Source organism: Fundulus heteroclitus, chromosome 17 (assembly GCF_011125445.2).
Source record: "Fundulus heteroclitus isolate FHET01 chromosome 17, MU-UCD_Fhet_4.1, whole genome shotgun sequence".
Lineage (NCBI taxonomy): Eukaryota > Metazoa > Chordata > Actinopteri > Cyprinodontiformes > Fundulidae > Fundulus > Fundulus heteroclitus.
In genome coordinates, this window is record NC_046377.1 from 10,611,040 (window position 1) to 10,631,610 (window position 20,571).

Consider the following 20,571-nt stretch of genomic DNA (forward strand, 5'->3'; position numbering starts at 1 on the left):
CACACACACTAGTATATCTAAAACATGGGAGTTTGACAAAAGAGCAGAAACAGAAGAAACCTGTAAAGGGGAAAGAAATACTTGTTCATATACACAGCCTGTTGGATATGTTTATTGTGCAATTCAATATTCAAACATCAGAGGAATGCCTGCAAACCTCTTGACTCCAGCATTGAATGTTGTTCTTTTTTATTACTATACCTTGCTATGGGGACTATTAAAAATTCATCTCAGTAAAAACGGCCAATTCACAGTGAATTTAATATTATTTTGTTTTTATAGCCAAACCAAGGTGAAAATCCAAATATTAACATAGGCTTCTCGGGTTATCTGTCATCACAGCCCACTGTTTGTTCTCCACCATGGTGAAACTTGGCGCCGTTTGCATACTTGTGTGTGAGGGTATCAGCTTCCCTGCCTGGAGTTGGCTCTGTCACCTTTTTGATGTAGAAGGTCACCAGCTAGATGTCCCCGTCTGTCTGCCAATATGCTGTTCTACTAACTGAAAAAAAAAAATATGTGCAAATCCAACGATAAATAAACTGAACTATGGTGAAAGTAGCTTAGATCTGAAACTTTGTATTTCCATCGTGCATCCTTGCGGGTCTGAAAGCGTTTCCTTTACTCCACATAAGACCACATACAGCACACGTGGTCTTACCCACAGGCAGTGAGTCCATTTAAAGTACTTAAAGCACTCGAGAGATAATAATGCTCACTTGATTTGGTTTTGAGAGCCTGCAGAATTATTGACTGACCGCTGGACGTACTTAATGATAAGTTGTGGCTATAGATGTCCATTTTTTTGTTTAAGGCAACCACATTTCCATGAGTGCTCCTGTGGTAGTCTTCTTCAGACGTACCACCTGTTAGAGCAACAAAAATCGTCTCCTTTCCGCCTTCATCCATGTATGCCGCTTTGCACTTCTTTAAATTGTTTTTTTTTTTTTTTAAAGTAAGAGCCAATGTCAGACTAACATTCAGTTTGACAGATCTGTAGAGCCGGCCACTACCCTCAGATGATGCTGCTGCCACAATGTGATGCTGTGAAGGCAAGTGTCAAAGTAGCCTCTGAAGAAATGTCAGAATCAAAGTTGCCAAGCGGGAGTCTTGAGAACCGTGCTGCATAGATTTTGCCTCAACTATCACCTACCTCCCTCCACCCAGTACTACAAGTTATGGACATACACATGCATATAATGTTGAAGTGACAACACGACTCAGTGTAGTTGGACCACAATAGACAGCTTTTCCTAAACAAAAAGAACTCCAATTATAAACAGGTCATCTATGTCACAAAAGCAGCCCCGAACCATTACACTAACCCCAACATGTTGGTCTGTTGATATGTTTTTATGAGACGCTGTGTTGGTTTTATATGGGATGCAACAGGAAACAAATCATCAACTTTTAGATGGGCTTTCATGTTTTCCTATTGGTTAACAGAGGATTTCACATCCCTCCTTTGGAAAAAAAATATAAAGCCTTGTCTCCCTCTTTTTTCTTCCATGTGGCTTAGAAAGGGCTTTGCAATCCTTTCTAGACTGATGGATGTCAATGACTATGTTCCTCATCTGTTCTCGCCTTTGCTCTTGTAACGAAACAAAATGATGTGGATTCTCAGGTTTCCCAAAGCTTTTGCCAAAATGTACACAATGTATTAGTACACAAAACACAGTGACTGGAACTGTTACTCAGTGTTCCTTCCATTGTAGTGCTAGTTTTGGTTCTGTGTCTCATTTGGGAATTAAACCGCACATGTTAGTTTTTAGTTACCAACCTTTGGCACAGTTTCCCTTTGATAATGTGAGCTTAACACAGCAAAAATGAACTCAAAGAATGTATGGGGAGGGGAGGAGAGCCTAATTATTTTTGCATTGTGTGGTTAAGGTGCCGTAACTGATGGCTTATTATGTAGAATTACATTTAGGGAATATATACACGGTGAATACATGACATCAAGTTTTGAGGAATGAACAGACAAGTCCAGATCTTTATAAGCAAGAGGTCTCAAGCTATCTCCTCTCAGTTACTTTGGTTCAGTCTCTTAGACCATTTCAGGGGTATTTCTGTGAGTCTCTCACCAAAGGAGTTATACTTTTAGAAAAATTGTGATAAGACTATTGAGTGACTTCAGGTACAATACCCTTTCAGTTATTGATGCTTCAAGCCGAAATCTCCACAGTCAATGTCAATGCGGCCCGGGGAGAAACGGGATTAGCTCAGACAACAAATGAGGATCATTTTCAGTGAAGCTCTTGCTCAAAGCAGGGCATATTGAATATCTGGAGTCTTAGACTGCCCAGAGAGACAGAGAGTCAATGAAGAAAAAGTTGAAAAGGTACAGTGCCTTGCTAAAAGTATTCATATCTCTAGAGGAGAAAAAAAGGACTATAATATATATATATATATATATATATATATATATATATATATATATATATATTTTTTTTATTATTTTAATTATTATTATTACACACACACACACACACAAATGAAAATCCCAACAGTGTGGCAGGTATTTGTTTTCAGCTGCTGTTTACTTTTACTGTTATGCACCTAAATACCAGTATAAATAAAGCTGCTAATGGACGCAAACTGTTTACAGATGAGCAAAACAGGAACACACCTTGGATGTCAGGAACTAAAGTTTTTTTTGTTTATTTATTTATTTTATTTTTATTTTTTGTAGGTTGCACAAAGAGAAGATTAATCAGAGAAGCTGCCAGGAGCTCGTGGTTCCTCTGGAGGAGCTGCAGAGAGATCCACTGTGCGTATGCAGCAGGACTGAAGGGGGCCAAATAGAAATGTATGTTACACTTTGCAGATTTGCATTGCCAATTATGCACGCTTTGTGTCGGTAAAATAAAAAATGAAATGCATTGGCGTTATAATAGAGCTAACGTCAGAACATCAGAATCAGAAATACTTTAATAAACATGACAAAATGTGACAAAGGTCAAAGGGGTATGAATGCCTTTAAAGTTGTCTTCCTTTTTGAAACAAACACAACCCAACCACTGTGCTCACCCTCCGCTTTTATTCGACAAATACGCAATCTGCGTAAATCGTGCTTAATTGGTGTCACAGCGCCGCCTGTGCGGAAAAGAGACCGCCGTAAGAAAAAAAAAAAAGTAATGTATTTATTAGCACGTCTTAACGGGCGTGGCATGCTCTTCTCAGCCGGAGGGGAGGAGGCAACAGCCGTAGTGTGCTCCGGGGCTGCTGGATGCTCCATGATGGATGAGGGATGACAGATCGAGGTTAGCCGCCGGGGGAGTCCATTTTCCTGCAGCGCACGGTCCTATACCCGGACAGAAAGTAAAGGAAGGAAGATAAGGAGAGAGCATCAACGCCCCCCCTCTCTCTTTCCCTCTTGTTTCACTCTCCCTCCTCTCCAGCGCATCACAGTCTAGCGGGCTTTACACGCCGACTGCACCGCATTGCCGCTGCTGCTGCCGCCGACCCAGCCCAGTGAACTAACGCGCAGAGGGGAGCACAGCTGGAAATTAAATGCTGCAGAGCGTGTGTTTGGAAAATGCTTCATTTTGCATCACTCGTTTCCTCCCCTCTGCGTGCTTGTCCGATTTCCCCAAGACTCTGAACGCTGACTGAGAAGAAAACTGCGATTTGGGGATATTTTTGCTGCGGGCTTTGCAAGGATTGCAGCTCATCGCGAGGATGGACTAAAGCTGCGCTCGGTGATCCAACTCCTGGACCATGCGGGTTCTGCAGCCTTGGACGTTAGTCATAATATTCGGCCATGCAGATGTGCTGTTATCCCTGAAAGATAATAATGCAGAAGTTGGGAGCAAAGACGACGGCATCAGCGGCGGCTACTCCGGCAGGACTTTCCACGGTCCGCCCCGGGAGAGCGGTCAAAACAAAGCCCGAGAACGCGCGCTCCTCCCGGGATACGCCACAGGTGCGACCCTCAACTCCACTCGGCCGTGGAGGAAGGCGGCAGCGGGGGAGACGAGGAGAGCCGTCCACGGCAAACGCGTCTTCAATAGGAGCGTGACACCCGTGGAGGATCCCATCGGAGTCCCCCACTGGGACGCGACGCGCCATCACAATAAGAGGATAAAGTTGAATGGGAGCGCGGGGACGCCGGCAGGTGGACACAACAATGCGGCTAAGCCCCCTTCAATGGCTCGGCAAGACGGAGGAGGGGTGCCGGAGGAGGGGGACAAGCACCAGCGAGGCTCAAAGGCGGGGAAGAGGTGGAGGACCAAACAGAACCGAAGCGCCGTGGTTCTGCCGCCGTGGGAACCCGTCCCCAAACCGGTGGCTCTCACCTCCACCGACCTCCCGTTCGACCTCTTCACCCGGCGGCCCGAGTTTTTTCACCTTCAGGGAGGACAACCCGTGGGACGCCACCCCGATCACGCCTCCCGGCTCGCCGGATTTCGGAGACGAGATCAAGAACCCGTTCTATCCGGTGACGAGCGAAACTTTCGGCGCTTACGCCATCACGTGCGTGTCGGGCGTCATCTTCCTGGTGGGCATCGCGGGCAACATCGCCATCCTGTGCATCGTGTGCCAGAACTACTACATGAAGAGCATCTCCAACTCCCTGCTGGCCAATCTGGCCGTGTGGGATTTTGTGCTCATCTTCTTCTGCCTGCCCATGGTGGTTTTCCATGAGCTCACCAAGTCATGGCTCTTGGGAGAGTTCACCTGCAAAGTGGTGCCCTATGTGGAGGTAATTGTGTTTCTTTTTAAGTGGGATGCATTGAGCAGTGTCATCTACTTTGTCTTATTTGCGTCACACCTCAAAAGTAACAAGGGAGAAATATGTTGGGCTTTTTTTTTTTTTTTTAAAGCTATAAGAGGTTTCCCTCTAGTGTTGCATTCACGTTTGAGTCAGGTTCCAGTGAGGTTTTAGTTACAAAAGCCCTCAAGGTTTGAAACGGTGCCCTTGCACAACCATAAGACATTTCCCGAACGCATAAAACAGTTTGGTACTTGCAAATTCTGCAGAAGAAAAAAAAAGGTCCCATTCTCTGAAGCAGAAAGGCTTCTGTCACAAGCCATTCATTGTGCTGCAACTATTGTGCTCCATCCCTATCTAATGAGGGGGATGCGTCAGGTGGGCTGTTTACTGGATTTTATAACCTCTCCTTTGTGAGCTCGCCTCCTCCAATTACACACGAGATAGAGTTATCCACTGGGTGTCTTTTGTGCAAACCTGATGCTTTCTTCTCAGAGGCCCTAACCCTTTAATAGGTATTGTCCCAATCACTTAAAACTCGTTCGAAAATGCACGCAATAAAACGTCTGACAAACGGCAACAATTAGATCTTTAATTTTTCCATGGTAGCATGTTTACACAGCTGACACCTTGAATAAGTTGCAAAAATCACACAGGCCCAAAAATAAAACAGAAAAAAAATGGAACATAGTAAATAGTATTGCACTAAGAAAATTTTGCATCCGGAGGTCTAGTCTCGTTGATCATATCACTGAATGGGGAAAGTTTTTAATTACAGCTCAACTTTAAAAAGTAACCTTGTTTTGCTCAGTTCGGGACGTTTCACATCTTCTCAGCCTGTTTTTTGTGGATTTACTGTTGCGTTGTGGGTCACTGTCGTGTTGTACAATCCAGTTCTGCTGTTGCTAAAAAAAAAAATCTCACATTTTTTTCATGCACCCCCTGATGCATGGTAGAAATGATCCTGCATTATATGATAGTGAGCAGCTGAGTTGCAATCTTAATATTAGTCTCAAGAAAGACTCTGGATAGTTGTCCACAGCTGTTTTTTTTTTTTTGTTTTTTTTTAAGTGAAGTTTAATAATTGAACTTTATCGATCTCACAATGGAGAATTTGTTAAAGGTGTCATTTAACCAAGGCCTCTTTCTTGGCCACCAAAACCTCAGTCCATGCTTCACTGTATACAGGGGTGCTACTGTGGCAGCAGCTTCACGTTCATGACTGGCTGGAACATCCTAAAACCAATTTCCGTTCATCTGAAACACAGCTTTGCCCAGATGGTTGAACAGGACATTGGATCCTAAACACACAAACAGGTTTTGAAATAGAAATGAGGCCAATGCTACCCCTCAGTCATACCCCTTAAGAAGTCTTATTGATTTTATTTTTATTTTTTACTGAGGCATTACTTTTTTAAAAAAAAAGTTGTAGAACCACTGCTCTAGAAGTCCCAAAGATTTAACGATACACCATTATTGATATTTTGTTGTTGTCAGTCACAAGTGACTTGAGGACTCCCTTTGCTCAGTATGCAATACTAATAACTACTTAGTGGTCTTGCTCTGTTTCACAAAAAGCAATATTACAAAGTCCTTGGCACTATGTGCTTTTTAATTATTGTTGGAGATCGATAAGCTCACGCCGTTTTCTCTCAGTAACCCTTACTGACACGTCACCAGGATGGCCTATTTAATGCAGAATATGTTTGTTTGTTATTTTCCATGTGAAGATGCAATCGTGGCACGTGCACAGGGTCTCATCCCAGTTCATTTGTGTGTGTTTGTGCATGCATGTGTAAAAACAGACTGTGAGTAATGCGGCCTAAGGTTATTACCTTCCCTGTGGGCCATTTAGCCAAATGAACTTGCATGCATGCACATAATATGAAGCGACTTCCCTCTTCCCTTAATACAAACAGAGCTCCTGATGTGGGCATCAATATTTTGGCGAGAAGACAAGCGTACGCATAGGCGCGCGCAACAAGCATGTCTGTGAATTCGAAATCGCCAGCTTATTTGAGAGTCCGCCGAGAGTGGAGGCTCCCCACGGTGGCGTCTTCATCAAACCTTGTTTTATTCAGCGTTCAGCCGAGTGTGGAATTTTCCAGCCTCAAAAGAGAAAGCAATCTTCTGCTGCAAGGTGTGAGCAAACACGGCTGTAAAATTGTAGGAAAGCTGAACAAAATCGAAATTCCGTAAAACAGCCATCTAGCATTATATCTGCGATAAGCTTTGCAGCTGGTATTTCAGACAGCCAGACCGTCTTGGATGTTCTGCTTTAAACTGATAACTGAGCCAAAACTAATCAGCAGTGATTGGAGTTTCTGCACCTTGGCTGCTTATAGGAAACAGACCTGTGGCAATGAATAAAAAAAAAGAAGTGTACTAGATACTGTATAATGGCTGTGAAAACAAGTTATTCAACAACGTTTGATTGAAAATAATATACTCAAGTGATTTTACATTAAGTCCTATTATCTTCAAGCTAGAGATGTATCGATCAGGATAATATTGATATCGAGTTTTATTTAGGGCTTGACCTCACAATTCCAATTTTAATTTGTTCTGAGGATTTAAGACTATAACGTATTAGAGAAAGAATGTGCTGCGGGTTCTTTTTGAAGTGATTTTTTTAAGTTGCAAGATTTTCCACTATTTAAACCTCAAAGCATATATTTCAACATTTATCTTATGTCATATTTATCTCAAAAGAAAAAGTATAAAAACAGTCCAATACAGTCGACTCACTTGTTGACCAGAAATGATGAGCGCTCTTAATTTTTATAGCATTTAATGAATAGGACAAAGAAAAAATTATTTTTCAAGTACTTCTGCAGTGCTGTGCAAAGGAAAACGTCAGATTCTGACCCATGGCCGATTGATTAGTGCATCTCTACTTGAAAGGGACCGTTATGAATAGTAGATAACGTACTGGAAAACACCCCAGCTACACAACTTTTTTTGATTTAGCATTCCCAAACAACTAAGTCATTAGCACATGAACATGGTAATATAGCTACCCAAATGGAAATATGGCAGCTCTGACTCACCACAGCCAGTAAAGGGCATCTAAAGGGATGGGTTTGGCTTTTTTTGGACTACAAGATAACCAGGTCCATACTATATTGATAGAGGCGGAAGAACAGTAAAGTATCTACCCTTGTTACTTTTTAAGCAAATATAGATCCAGTTGGTGGTTTCAGAAAACAGGTATACTTTAGTTTCTGGAATATTTTTTCCGTGGAATCTTAAGTGAATCCGACTCGAGGACACTCTTGCCTTCTAACTAATCTAATTGTAACCTCTTCACACCTCAATGCAGTGCTGCCTGCTTCCAGACATGTGCTCAAGTGAATGCAAATGATGGGGAGAGACATACACCTGCCTCACAGTTAATTTTGGGGAGTTCAGCTTCATCACTAGCCACAAGGTGAGCGTGACAAGAGAAAAGTCCCAAAGTGAGCATAACCCAGGAGAGTGGAACAAAGTCATTTCCACGTGAATAGCCAAGCGTGAGTGGATGAAGGACCCAGCTGGTCCAAGTGCTCAAACTCCTGTATTTGACATTTATTCTCCTCAGAAGTTCTATTTTAAAATGAGCAAAGGTAAGGCTTTGGAACTGGAGCAAAATTGAGGAACGATCTTAAAAAGTGAAGCAAATTATGGACTTGTGCTGTTTGTTAAACCTTGATGTTCTTCTGTTTTGTTGGACGCTCTGAGATGTTCTGATTTGAATGCTTCAGTTAATATTAAGTTCTATTAATAGAACTTGCAACTGTTCTATTGCAATATTAAGCTAGCTTTATTAAGCTAGCAATTTGTGGGCTTTAAATGACTGTCTACTTTGTATCTTTACTGCTAATGGTATTTCAGGAGCTAATGCCACCTTAATTGTTCTACATCTATTGGTCTGATTGACTAAGCATTGCCATAAGCTTATCTTCTTGGATCAGTTTTTTTTTCATCTGAGTATTCAGTCATTCTGATCTTGTGAGATGCTGAGCCTGATATGAATTAGGCTCCCTTGTTGTGCAGTTTACCTCCTCGATTATAAACCCCCACCCCAGCTGCTCCTGACAGACCCAGTCGTAACAGGTGTAGCTGAATAGATGGAACAAAAGAAGTTCCATGTGTCTTAGGCAGATGTCATTTGCAGAAAAATCCAAACATCTTCATTTACGAGGCTGATGTCATTGGTACCTCATCATTATCAACAGAGTAAAGTTTGTAGCAGATACTGAAGAGAGAGCGGTGAGCTTTGAAGAACTGTAGTTTTCTTCATTTTTGCATCAGATTCTGGTACAACTTAAAGCTGCAAAACGTAGGCTTCAAACTGATACTTTAGATGACATGCATTGTAGAAGCCAATATGTGTAGCCTATATAAGACAGGAAATGACTGGAAAAGGCAAATCGTTTTTGACCGCTTGGCCGGGAAACGCTATCACCACACAGCTGGCTGTTTGTATTATCTTTCACATTATAAGACAGCTAAAGTGGGCATAAATCGGCTTTTAACTGCAAGAACAGTGTCTGGACATTTCCTATTTATCATCTCACCCCGGCAAATGCATGTCAAACATAAGATTCCGATTTAAAAACACTCCACTGGCTTTAAGTGTCGGCTTATTCTCTACATGCATCATTGTAGAGGATTCTTGTTCTGGCAGTAAGGGGAGCTCACCTGTGGCCATACGTTCCATGAAGGCCACATGATCGTCAGTGCAATAATTGTTGGCTAATATCTTCCAAGTGTTATGAACTTCCATTCTTCTTGGTATTGTAATATTTAGCCAGTTTGAAAGGGTCTCACAGCAGCAGATGCTCCCACCGGACAAAAATGACATTGCCAAGAATGCTAAAGGTCACACAGTGATGGAAACAGATGAGAAAGAAGAAAGAAACAAAGAGGTACTTATAGCACCTGATATAATCACAACATGCATCAATAGAGTTGCCCATCGCAAGATTTTCTAATATCCTGCAGCCCTATTTATTATGACCACTTTGAAATGTCAAAATAACCAACTCTCTGAGCTATAGCCGATTTTGGAAATATTTACAAAGGCATAACAGCTAAGTTATGTTAGCTTTTTAGGAGTTATATAGCCAACTTGCAGCTGCCACTAACTTCATTGTGTTTTATTGGGATTTTATGTGTCAGACCAATACTACATAGTAGTGCATAACTGTAAGGTGGAAAGTGATTCATGGCTACCCACTTGTCAGAGTCATAAGAATGAAAAAGCCTGGACAAAAAGAAGGGAATAATGGATTGGTGAAGGAGAAGAAGGACAAAGTGGGTCTGGGCCTCAGAACCACAGAGGTAGGCCCATATGTAGTGTTGAAATTGGTAGTAATGGCAGGACATACATCACCGTGACAGTCACTGCTTTCAACACACAGACACACAAAATGGAAGCAACTGAATCAGAGCTTTGATTTTATGGTATTCCTGTGTAATGTATTGGTATATCAAGCTACTATATTGTGCACAAAGAGCCCAGATGCTGTCATGTCCTACATGCTTTTGTTTAAAGAGTACATATATACAAAATCAAATAACTTTTACTAGCGCTTAATAGGTAATTTTCTTCTACAAATTCATCTTCATCCATCCCCATGTCTTTACTCTTCCACAGGCACAAACACACACAATCTAACACACAAGCTCATAGTCAGTAGTGTGCTGATCCTCCAGATGGATGGGATGGCCTTGCCTCTACTGATCACTGCCCAAGGCTTTTCTCCCCTTATACCCCCCCCCCCCTTCCTGCTCTCTTTGCATCAGCTATCTGTGATTAGAAACAAGCCTCAGGGGGAGGACACACAGATCTACACACTTGAAGCCAATCAGAGAGCATTTGGCCACCAACAGACACAGTATACTAGAAATGTGTACTGATAACGATACTAAATATACCCATTTTGCACATTAGCAATTGTGCTATATTCATTTTCAGCAAGTCTGAGAACATGATGGATGGCTAATCGTGTTAATTATTCATGATATGTAATTAGCAGCTCTGCATATATAATACATGATGGTTCATTCAGTCTGCTCTTTGTCTACGGATGATCAGATACGGTATTTCTATGTGTCGTAACAAGATCACACAACAGCTTGCGGTAAAGTTTGGGTCTGCTGTGTGGGTGCGATTAACCAAACTAATAATTATCCATGTAAGCTTAAAATATTCATTATATCGTTTCCATTATGGAGTCATAAGTCAACAGAGAAACATCGGCATATGGCAGGCCTTTGCAGATTTGAATATGATCTGCTATGCGAGGTTTTGTGCTGCCACAATGACAACACTGGCAGGCAGGAATCAATGACCTGGAACGGGAGTCCTCCAGCAGCTACTGAATTGCTGAGAGGATAATGCTGTTCTTTCTGATGTCTAGAGGAAATCTGCCACAGGTTAGGACATAACTTAATGGGAGGGAAATGTATTGCCTTGACAAAATAGCCATAGACACACTGTAGTGTGGGGTTCAAAAGCATGAACTGCACCATTGTTGCTTTTAATTCAATGAAAGGAGCACTCATGGTTCTGATGTGTTGGGATCTATGGATCTTTGTATGTTTACTTGCACAAAAGGTAGTATTGATTTCCTCCATTTGCTGTCAATTTATAGAGCAAGTTAACAGAATGGAATTTAATAGGAAATCTTAAAGGCCTCCTCGCTTTTGTAAACAGTGCTAAAAGATTTCAGATCTCGATGGCCAAATATACAAAGTTTTCTGACTCACATAATTAATATGCATTAATATGCAACATGAACACAAACAAAACTGATCACTCTACGAGAGCGTAAAAAGACGTAGTAGAATTGCCTGTTGTTGGAATAGACATGGGTGAGGATCAAGGTATAACAAGGTTTTAAGAAGCTGGTCTCAAAAACGTTTTGTTCAGTTTAAGCTACTTATAATGAAATGCCAGAAAAAGTTGAATACAGCTTGCCGTTTTCTCAGCCTGATGAGGCATATAATAATGAAGCCATGCTTTTGGTCCAGCACTTTTTTTCTTGGTTACAAGAAAAACAACTTTAGCTGTTTGGGAAGGCTTTCGTGTCAGGGAAACAAACACAGAGAGTTATTGTGTGGAAACCAAAAGGAGAGTCGCCCACTATCCTCAATATAGTTGGGCTATTGAAAAAGCTACATTAGTTAGCATGTCTGTGAAGGACCCAACGGCATGCTGGGGTTTGAAACAATCACATGGCACTAGTTCTTTGTTCCACTAAAGAAAGCACCTTGGTGGTTCTTTCTTGGATTCAGATCTTGTTTCTAGTTTCCTTGGAAATCCGTGAGCTCATTTTAATGTTCAAGAAAACATTTTGGGAGGATCTAAGCTTTGTGACATGATGCATTATCTTGCTGGAAGTAACCATTAGTAGATGCGTACATTGAGGTATTAAATGGGTGGACAACAGTAACAACACTGACATTTAAATGGTGTTCAGTTTGTACTATGCGTGCCGGGAAAATGTCACCACCAACTGGATGGATTTGTACTTTAATGTTGTGTACAACAAATTTACGTTCTGTCACTGCTTTAACAAGTGGTTATTTGAGCTACTGTTGCCCTTCTACCATCTCAAACTAGTCTGCCGGTTCTTCTCCAACCACTGAGATCAATTAAAGCATTTTTATCCACACAATTGCCACTCACTGGGGGTTTTTTCTTCTGTTTTTCAAATCATTCTCTGCAAACCCGAGAGATTGTGTGTTTTGAAATCCCAGAAGGTCAATGGTCTCCAATTTCAAGCCCATCATACACAAAAAGCCTAGCCATGTTGACCTAAATCTTCTTTCTTCCCAATTCTGAGGCTTGCTTGAACATTGTGAAGAGCAAATTGTCTTCACAAGGTCTTGATGCATAAATGGATTCAATTGCTTCCACATGATTGGCTGATTCACCATTTTTGTTGATGAGCAACTTGAAAAAAATGTTCTGCATAGTCTGAGTTTATATAATTTATTTTTGCTCAGCTGTTAAAACAGCAAAAAATAAAATGTTTTGCATTTCAGCTTTGAAACTTTTAAATGCCATGCTACTTAGAAACTTCAGTTCCCTTCATCAGAGGTCATCCTACCATAAAAATAAAACAGATTTGTCTGACATTTCTCCAGTCTAATGGATATCTGTTGGAGAGGGAGGGTTCACTCTTAAACAACAACAACCCACTAGTAATGCATAGTCTGAAATTAGTGAGACAAATTTGCCAACTAGGTGGAGCTTGCCTGGCATTTGCCAGAAGACACCAAAATTGGCAGGTTTGGCACTGAGGACCTGTCCTTTTCACAGATGAGAGCAGATCTGATCACTCTGATCTCACATGACAGACATTTAAGGTTGTGGAGAAGCTGTGGTGAACATTATGCCGCCTGTGACATTGTTCAGCACGATCAGTTTGGTGGTGGGTCAGCGTTGGTCTAGGGAGGCATAGCCATGGAGGGATGCACAAACCTGAACAGGGTAAGCAATGGCAGTCTGACTGCCATTAGGTATGGGAATAAAGTCCTTAAACACCCTTCAGTGCTCCAGTGGCTCCTGGGTCCCTTGCGGTGCATGATAATGTCTGGCCTCATGTGGTGAGAGTTTGCTGGAAGTTCGCAGAGGATGACAGAATTAATATCGACTAGGCCTGTGCTCTCCTGACCTAAATGTAACAGAACATCCTAGGGGAATCATGTTTAGGTCCGTCCAACACTCCCAGGTTGTACCACAGACTGTCCAGGAGATCAGTGATGCCCTGGTCAGAATCTGTGGTGAAATACCCCAGGACACCAGCCATCGTCTCATAAGGAGCATGGCCCAGACATTGTCAGGCATGCATAAAAGCATGTGGGGGCCATGCAAACTAATGAGCACCATTTGGAGTTGCTGCCGCATCCGTTTTTGTTCCATTTTCTTTGTGACTTTAGATTACGCCCTCTGTGGGTTGATAGTTGTCCCCAACACTTTACCCATCCCATATCAGTAGGGATATGCAGCACTATTTTTTCCCCAATGAGATCTCATGTGTTTTCAAAGTGTTGCTTTTTTTAGCTGTTCTAATGTGCAGGAATTGGGTAATTGTAACCATTAAAGCTGCATAACATAAGATTTAAGCCACTCTGCATGTTGTAATTGTCTGAAGGCTTCCTGCCTGACAAACATTTAACAATATGCTCGTTTACCTGCTTTCTACACTGGCTTTTCTTCCAACCAAGCTAATACATGGCTGGTGTCAAAGGCCTTGTGGTTGGAGTTATAGTCTGCTGGAGCAGTCACTGGGTTGCAGTGCAGCAGGTGGACTAACCCTTTCTCAGCCCGCTCCATTACTTAAAGACTGTGGTTGAAGCTGGGCAGTGTTGTGTTTTGACGTCAGCCCATACATCACCTTAGAGCACCTATTACCACAGACAGTGGCTGCAGTCAGGCTGGTCTCTATAGTGGCTGAACCAATCGTTTTTTAAGGCCCCTCATTTAATACAGGAGCCTTTGTGCCACCAGCTCCCACGGCCTTTATTCAAGGATTTAATGGGCCGTTATTAAAAACGTCACTGGGGGGAGAAAGTCTGTCACTTGCTGTGCAAATAGAGGACTGGAACATAAACCATGTCATGTACTCAAGATTAAAGGTCATCTTTGGCGGGGGCGGGGGGGGGGGGGGTGGGGCGGGACATAAAGCACAAAAAAGGTATCAGTTTGGGGAGAATTGGCCTTGGAAAAATCATGTGAAATATTAACTGTGCATCATGCTTTTTTTTTTTTTGATTTTCACAATAAGCATTAGTTTACACTTATTCTCAAATGGATTGCTTGGGTAATTGTAGCTGATTACTTTTCACCACTTATGACATTACTGTTTGAAATAATGGGTCTAGAGGCCTGTGGCTACCTGGCCTGTTTTCTCACCTGCAGGTAATGTGAACATGACAGGGTCTGCTGTTGGAACCAAATGCCAAATTAACATTGCTAATTATTCTGAGGCTGATTTGGCTCATTTCGCTCCTCCCGTCACTTTGCATCATCTTTAACTCGCCGATGTTATTTTTGTTCTTTGTTTGCCTTTTAAATTACTCTCATCCATTGGTTTCCCCTTGTTTCTCACTCATTTGCATACGTCCCTAGACAAACCGCTTCGACATCCCACCAGCTATGACTCTTGGACAATCTGACTCCCTCATCTCCCCTCGCAATACAAAACTATACTTGTCCCTGCTACCCTTGCTTTCCAGTCTGACACAGTTGATCAAAGCTAGGTGCTCATGGCCTCCATGGAAGCCTTTAAAGCCATTCCAGCTCTGTTTTCAGGCCATGAAATATTCAGTGTGTGCAAGTACCTGCGCATGTATACTCGATTGTTATTTGTGACTCAAAAGTGGGTCAAACAGAGCAATTTCAATTATGCTTATTCACATTAAAAATACATATAAATATATATATGGTTTAGGAGAAGGTCAACACTTGCTGACGTAGCCATCAGAATACGGGTACACAGTGCTCACAAAAGGTATGGACATGATCAGCAACAATATTCAAGTAAACATTTAAACACTCAATTTGTACCAAGGTGCCATGATTGTGCCAAAGAGTATCCCCCACACCATTATACCACCACAAACAGTAACCTGAACCATTAATATAAGGTAGGATGGATCCATGGTTTATACCAATTCTCACCTTATCATTGATAGGTATTTTTGGTGAATTATTTAGATTGTCCAAACATTTTTTTTTATTCATTGCATTTTATTTCCTGAAGGTTTTTTGTTGCACCTCATTTCCATTTGTGGTACTGATCAACCTTTGGGGTGGTCTGTGCTTCTAGTATAAGAGGAAGTATGACCAAATTGAATTAACTTTAAGAGACCACTTACTGCTAGTGAGTCGATTATAGAAAATTACATTCAATAATTGGTAGTTAACGCAGGTATTAAACGTTTCCAATGCGGGTACGAATTGGCATGATTGGGTACGGAATACTTCCTGGCAGGGTGCAACTTCTTATACCAGATCTAAAAAGGTTGAGTATAAAGATACCAAAATTGCAAAAAGAGCAAATGGCAAAAATAATTAGCACACCCTATGATGTATTATAAATTAACGGCACAATATATTACTATATTTGTGAAATAAATAATCACATTATTCACCGTTTTTTAAATTGGCCAGAAAAAAAAAAAAACAGTTTCTGAAAGATGAGTCCGAAGTGACTGAACAGAGCCAAGCTTGTGCTGAAAAAAAAAAAAAAAAAACCCAAAGCTCTAATGCATTTTCTCAGGGGAAGGACTACCCCACAATACATTATATTCAATTTCTTGCAAATGTCCTTATATTTATCTTCATGTATTCCCTAATAACTAAACCCTACAAAACAGCATTGCTACTTCAACTGCTGGTTCAACACAGATTCATGGGATTTACTTTAATAATGTTCAATTTGCCATTTGAAAGAAGATAAAGAATCATGCAAGCTTTTTAGTTTTGAACTAGAAAGCTTGAAATTAGGATTTAACCATCTCTTAGTATGACTGCATCGCAGTTATTACTGAGTAATTTCATCCAAGGACCTTAGGCTTCAGGGGAAAGAAAAAAAAAAGATTACTCGGCTAGAGTGAGTGCTTTAGCTGGAATATTACCATGCATTAAATGAGACCAATATGTCAAACCCTTGAAAGGTCAAAATGAATCGCTTTTTTTCAACAAACATTAGTTTTAAAATGTAAGCTAAAGGCTTTTATTCCCAACCCACACTTGTATATAGACCCCTATGAGTTTTTCTCAGACTGGCCTGAGCTTATCTTGAGCTGCTTGTGTTGACTAAATGCAAGCCACATCAACAAAGTCAGTTGGACACCTTATTTACAGCATACCTTGGTCTTAAAGGTATTAGGAAATTCAAATTCTGCAGCACATCTAGGACTCACATGGATCCAGCTATTTACCAGTTGTCTTGCAACAAACAAGTTCTAATCATAGCTCCAAGCTCACTTTCCTAGGTCCCTTCCCTTGACGTTTCGTGAGGCCAACAGCAAGAACCCATAGGGAGGAAAGGAGCTTCGGACTGCTGTGCCGATTTCAGACAGCCTTTGACTCGTACGTCATTACGCAACGGAAACACACATGGATGATTCTAGTCAAATCCAGGCCTACAGGCATTCTTCTCTCCGGATATTTTTGTTAATTTCTGTGAGATGGACTGTGCTTATGCCTCATGTCACACAAAGGATTGCGGGATTCTTTAAAGCTCCTTAGTGGTGGTAAGGGACATCACAAGCCCCCTATGCTAAAAGAACCATGACAGGAAGCATACAGGCTCCTTTTTCTACCTCCTTTGTCACTGACTGCACTATTCGGACAGCACTCATGGCGACCGCTGACGCACTTCCGCTTTGGCTAAAGAGTCCTACCCACACTCAGCTTTAACTAAAACTTAAAAGACAGCACAAGACTTTTACAACAATCTACAGACGTTTTAGAAACTCTCAGAAAGTCACCAGTACTAAAGCCTAGCCTAGAAATTAACATAAATTTGAGAAAATGTTTTTCTTAACACTGCGTAAAATATGCCATTGATTCATAATTTTCTATGTTTCATGCAGAAGAGTCACAAGATGGTCTGATGAGTAATTACTGTCTTGGGTTCAAGAGCCTGATTGATCACAGTTACTGTTGATGACTCCACAGTCAATGAGTACGTGTGTGTGTGTGTGTGTGTGTCCCACTCCTCAGAGTTCCATATGGTTACCCTTCATTAGCCTGGTTAGGACCTCCATGACAGGGTGTGTGCGCTTCATGATGTGTGAGGGAGCCCTACTTACACTAAACATCTTGCAGAGCATGTACATTATATCCGTCCAGGAAGGATGAGTTTACAGCACCAAAGCCTTGGATCACCGGGGCCATCTGGGAATCTGGCTGCTGTAATTAAATTTGATATGAGGGGCGAGGTGGAGGGAGGGTTCTGTAAAGAGGAAGAGAGGTTTCTCAGATGGCAAGAGGAGGAGCACTAATGCAAGTCAAAATAAAGATGGGCAGAACAAGACTAGTTCAACAGAGTATGGATCTGCAAAGTAATTTACACAAATGCAGCAAATTAATAAATCCAACAGACGTTAATGTCTGTAAAGTTTTGGGGTTTTGATTGTAAAGAAACCTTAAGCAGCTACAGTGTATGCTTTACTTCATTTAGTTGCTGTGGCATACACTTTGATGCCACGGCATCAGATGCCACTATTAGTTTATGCTGTGCAGTTAGATGTTTAAGGGTTATTTTGGGAAAGACAGTTCTATTAGAAAAAAAATATTATTTACGGCACAGTGTTTTGCTAAGGTTAGCTAACAATTTAAGTACATCCAGGACCTGTTTCATTTCTACCTGGATTATTGAGTTGAATCAGAACAAATACTTGAACTTGTTACCATTGTGACTTTTCAACCAAAAATTTTATTTCACTAGAATGTTGTGATTAAACTGCTAAATAATTCTAATGAACAATGTTGTTGATAAAATATCTATTTAGAGTCATTCAATTCATCTTCAAAAACTAATTTCTAATGCAAAAACGGCTTTTTGGTCTTTTTGTTCAGGTTGCCTCCTTGGGCGTGACTACATTCACCCTCTGTGCACTCTGCATTGACCGCTTCCGTGCTGCCACCAATGTCCAGATGTACTACGAGATGATCGAAAACTGCACTTCCACGACAGCCAAGTTGGCAGTCATCTGGATCGGCGCCCTCCTCTTGGCCCTCCCGGAGCTCCTCATTCGACAGCTCGTGGTGGAGGACACAGGACTGCCGGACGAGCCCCCAGTCGAACGCTGCATTATCAGGATATCCACATCCCTTCCTGACATGCTTTACGTGCTTGGCCTGACCTACGAGGGGGCTCGGCTGTGGTGGTGCTTCGGCTGCTACTTCTGCCTCCCAACCCTCTTCACCATCGGGTGCTCGCTGGTGACGGCGCGCAAGATCCGGCACGCCGAACAGGCCAGTGTTCGCAGCAATAAGAAGCAGATCAGGCTGGAGAGCCAGATGAACTGCACCGTGGTGGCTCTAGCAATCGTGTATGGCGCGTGCGTGGTGCCCGAGAACATATGCAACATCGTGTCTGCATACATGGCGGCAGGTGTTCCAGAGCACACCATGTCCATCCTGCACCTCCTCTCCCAGCTGCTGCTGTTCTGTCGGGCCGCCGTGACTCCGGCGCTGCTGCTCCTGCTGTGTCGCCCGTTAGGGAGGGCCTTCCTGGACTGCTGCTGTTGCTGCTGCTGTAACCACGTACCCTCCTCGGCCACAGCCAGTGACGATAACGAGCACGAGTGCACTACTGAACTGGAGCTGTCGCCGTTCAGCACTATCCGCAGGGAACTGAGTAACTACACCCCGGCCGGCTCCAACTGCTGAGCCGACAGCCCCGATCAGGGAGGGCAGTTTTGATGGCCGGTTTGTGGCTTGTGTTTCTTGTGTTTGGCTAAGAGAGGTTTGCCTTATCTAGTCTCCTCGCATTTTGTAAATGAGTGCAGAAATGAGGTCGGACACCAAAAATACAATTCACCTTTAGCCAGCGGCCCTACACGTTTCAACGTTGTACATCCCTAACCCTTATTTTCCAGGAACAGCTAACAAAAACAAAATATTTTACACTCCCCCTTGGGTGCTAATCAAACAAGGACATTACATATTTTTAGCTATTCTACCTGAAACCTTTAAGACTCACAAAGCGCCCATCTGTAGGGTGTTTCTGCCCTAGAGTAACGAGCAGTTGACAAGGCCCCTTAACATTTCTGGTCCATGGTTTACCAAACATTTGCCTGTAAGCCTTTACTTATTACACTCAAATTGATTGGCACCCCTAGAAATATGTAAAAATTATTACAATATTTTCTTTGCTTTCCTTTTATTGCAATAGAAACTCAAAACCATTGTGCAGTTCTTTTACAAAGGTCTTCGGAGATTTTTCATCTTACTGTTGCCTTCCTTGAATTATGCGTTTTGTCTTTCCCATTTTGGAAAGTGACTAGGAGATGACGTCTCTGTTGCATCATTAGAACTTGATCAAAATCATTTGTAGAAAAAAATTACAATAAATCACATATAGCACTGAATAGAAATTACCTTTATTGTTCCTCAGTGGGGAAATTCTTGTGTCCCAGCAGCAAAGGGAAATATAAAGAGATGTATGTAGATACCCACAATGCTAAAAATATAAAACAAAGAATAGGAGACAGTAAGGGCAAATTTACAGCATGAGAGAAATATGCTGTACAGATATTTCATTACCAGGATGTAAGTAGTACTTCAAACCCCAAAAGGAAAACACAAGAGCAAGGAACAAAATTAGGGTAGGCGAGTTGTTGGGGGGGGGGGGGGTGCATTCAAAGACAACTAACCTGAAAATGTCAAAATCTGCATATAAATTTGGCTTTTTCACATGATTCCTTCTCCAACATTCACATTGCCATAACATGCACTCCTACAGTCATATTTGATAAATTAGAATATTATTGAAATGTTCGTTTATTTGAGTAACTCAATTCACTAAGGGAAACATGCATATTAACACAGATTGATGATGTTTTAAGCCTTTTATTTCTGTTAATTATGATTTTTGCATAAATTTGGCCTAATGAAATACCAGCTTACAGGTTGACAAACAAGTCTCTTAGAAATGCGTATTCCAATTTACTCAATATGACTGTAAAAGCAAAAGGCAAAAAAGACTTTGAACATGACGGGATTGTTGAAATGCACAACCACTGTCACCTGCCGGTATTGGACACAGTGAAAAAGTGATTTAAGATTTCTTAAAAGACCCCAAAGGGCTTGTGACAAATGGGTCAAATGGTAGACTCAAAAC

General features: G+C 41.8%; 1 protein-coding gene across 1 annotated transcript; it reads left to right on the top strand.

Moving 5' to 3' along the window:
• Positions 1-3,203: 3,203 nt before the first annotated feature.
• Positions 3,204-20,049, top strand: gpr37b (G protein-coupled receptor 37b). Its single transcript, XM_012851354.3, is given in 3 exon segments — positions 3,204-4,341; positions 4,343-4,705; positions 18,303-20,049. Coding segments are annotated over 3 exon segments (1,800 nt in total). The 5' UTR covers positions 3,204-3,720; the 3' UTR covers positions 19,119-20,049.
• Positions 20,050-20,571: the final 522 nt, after the last annotated feature.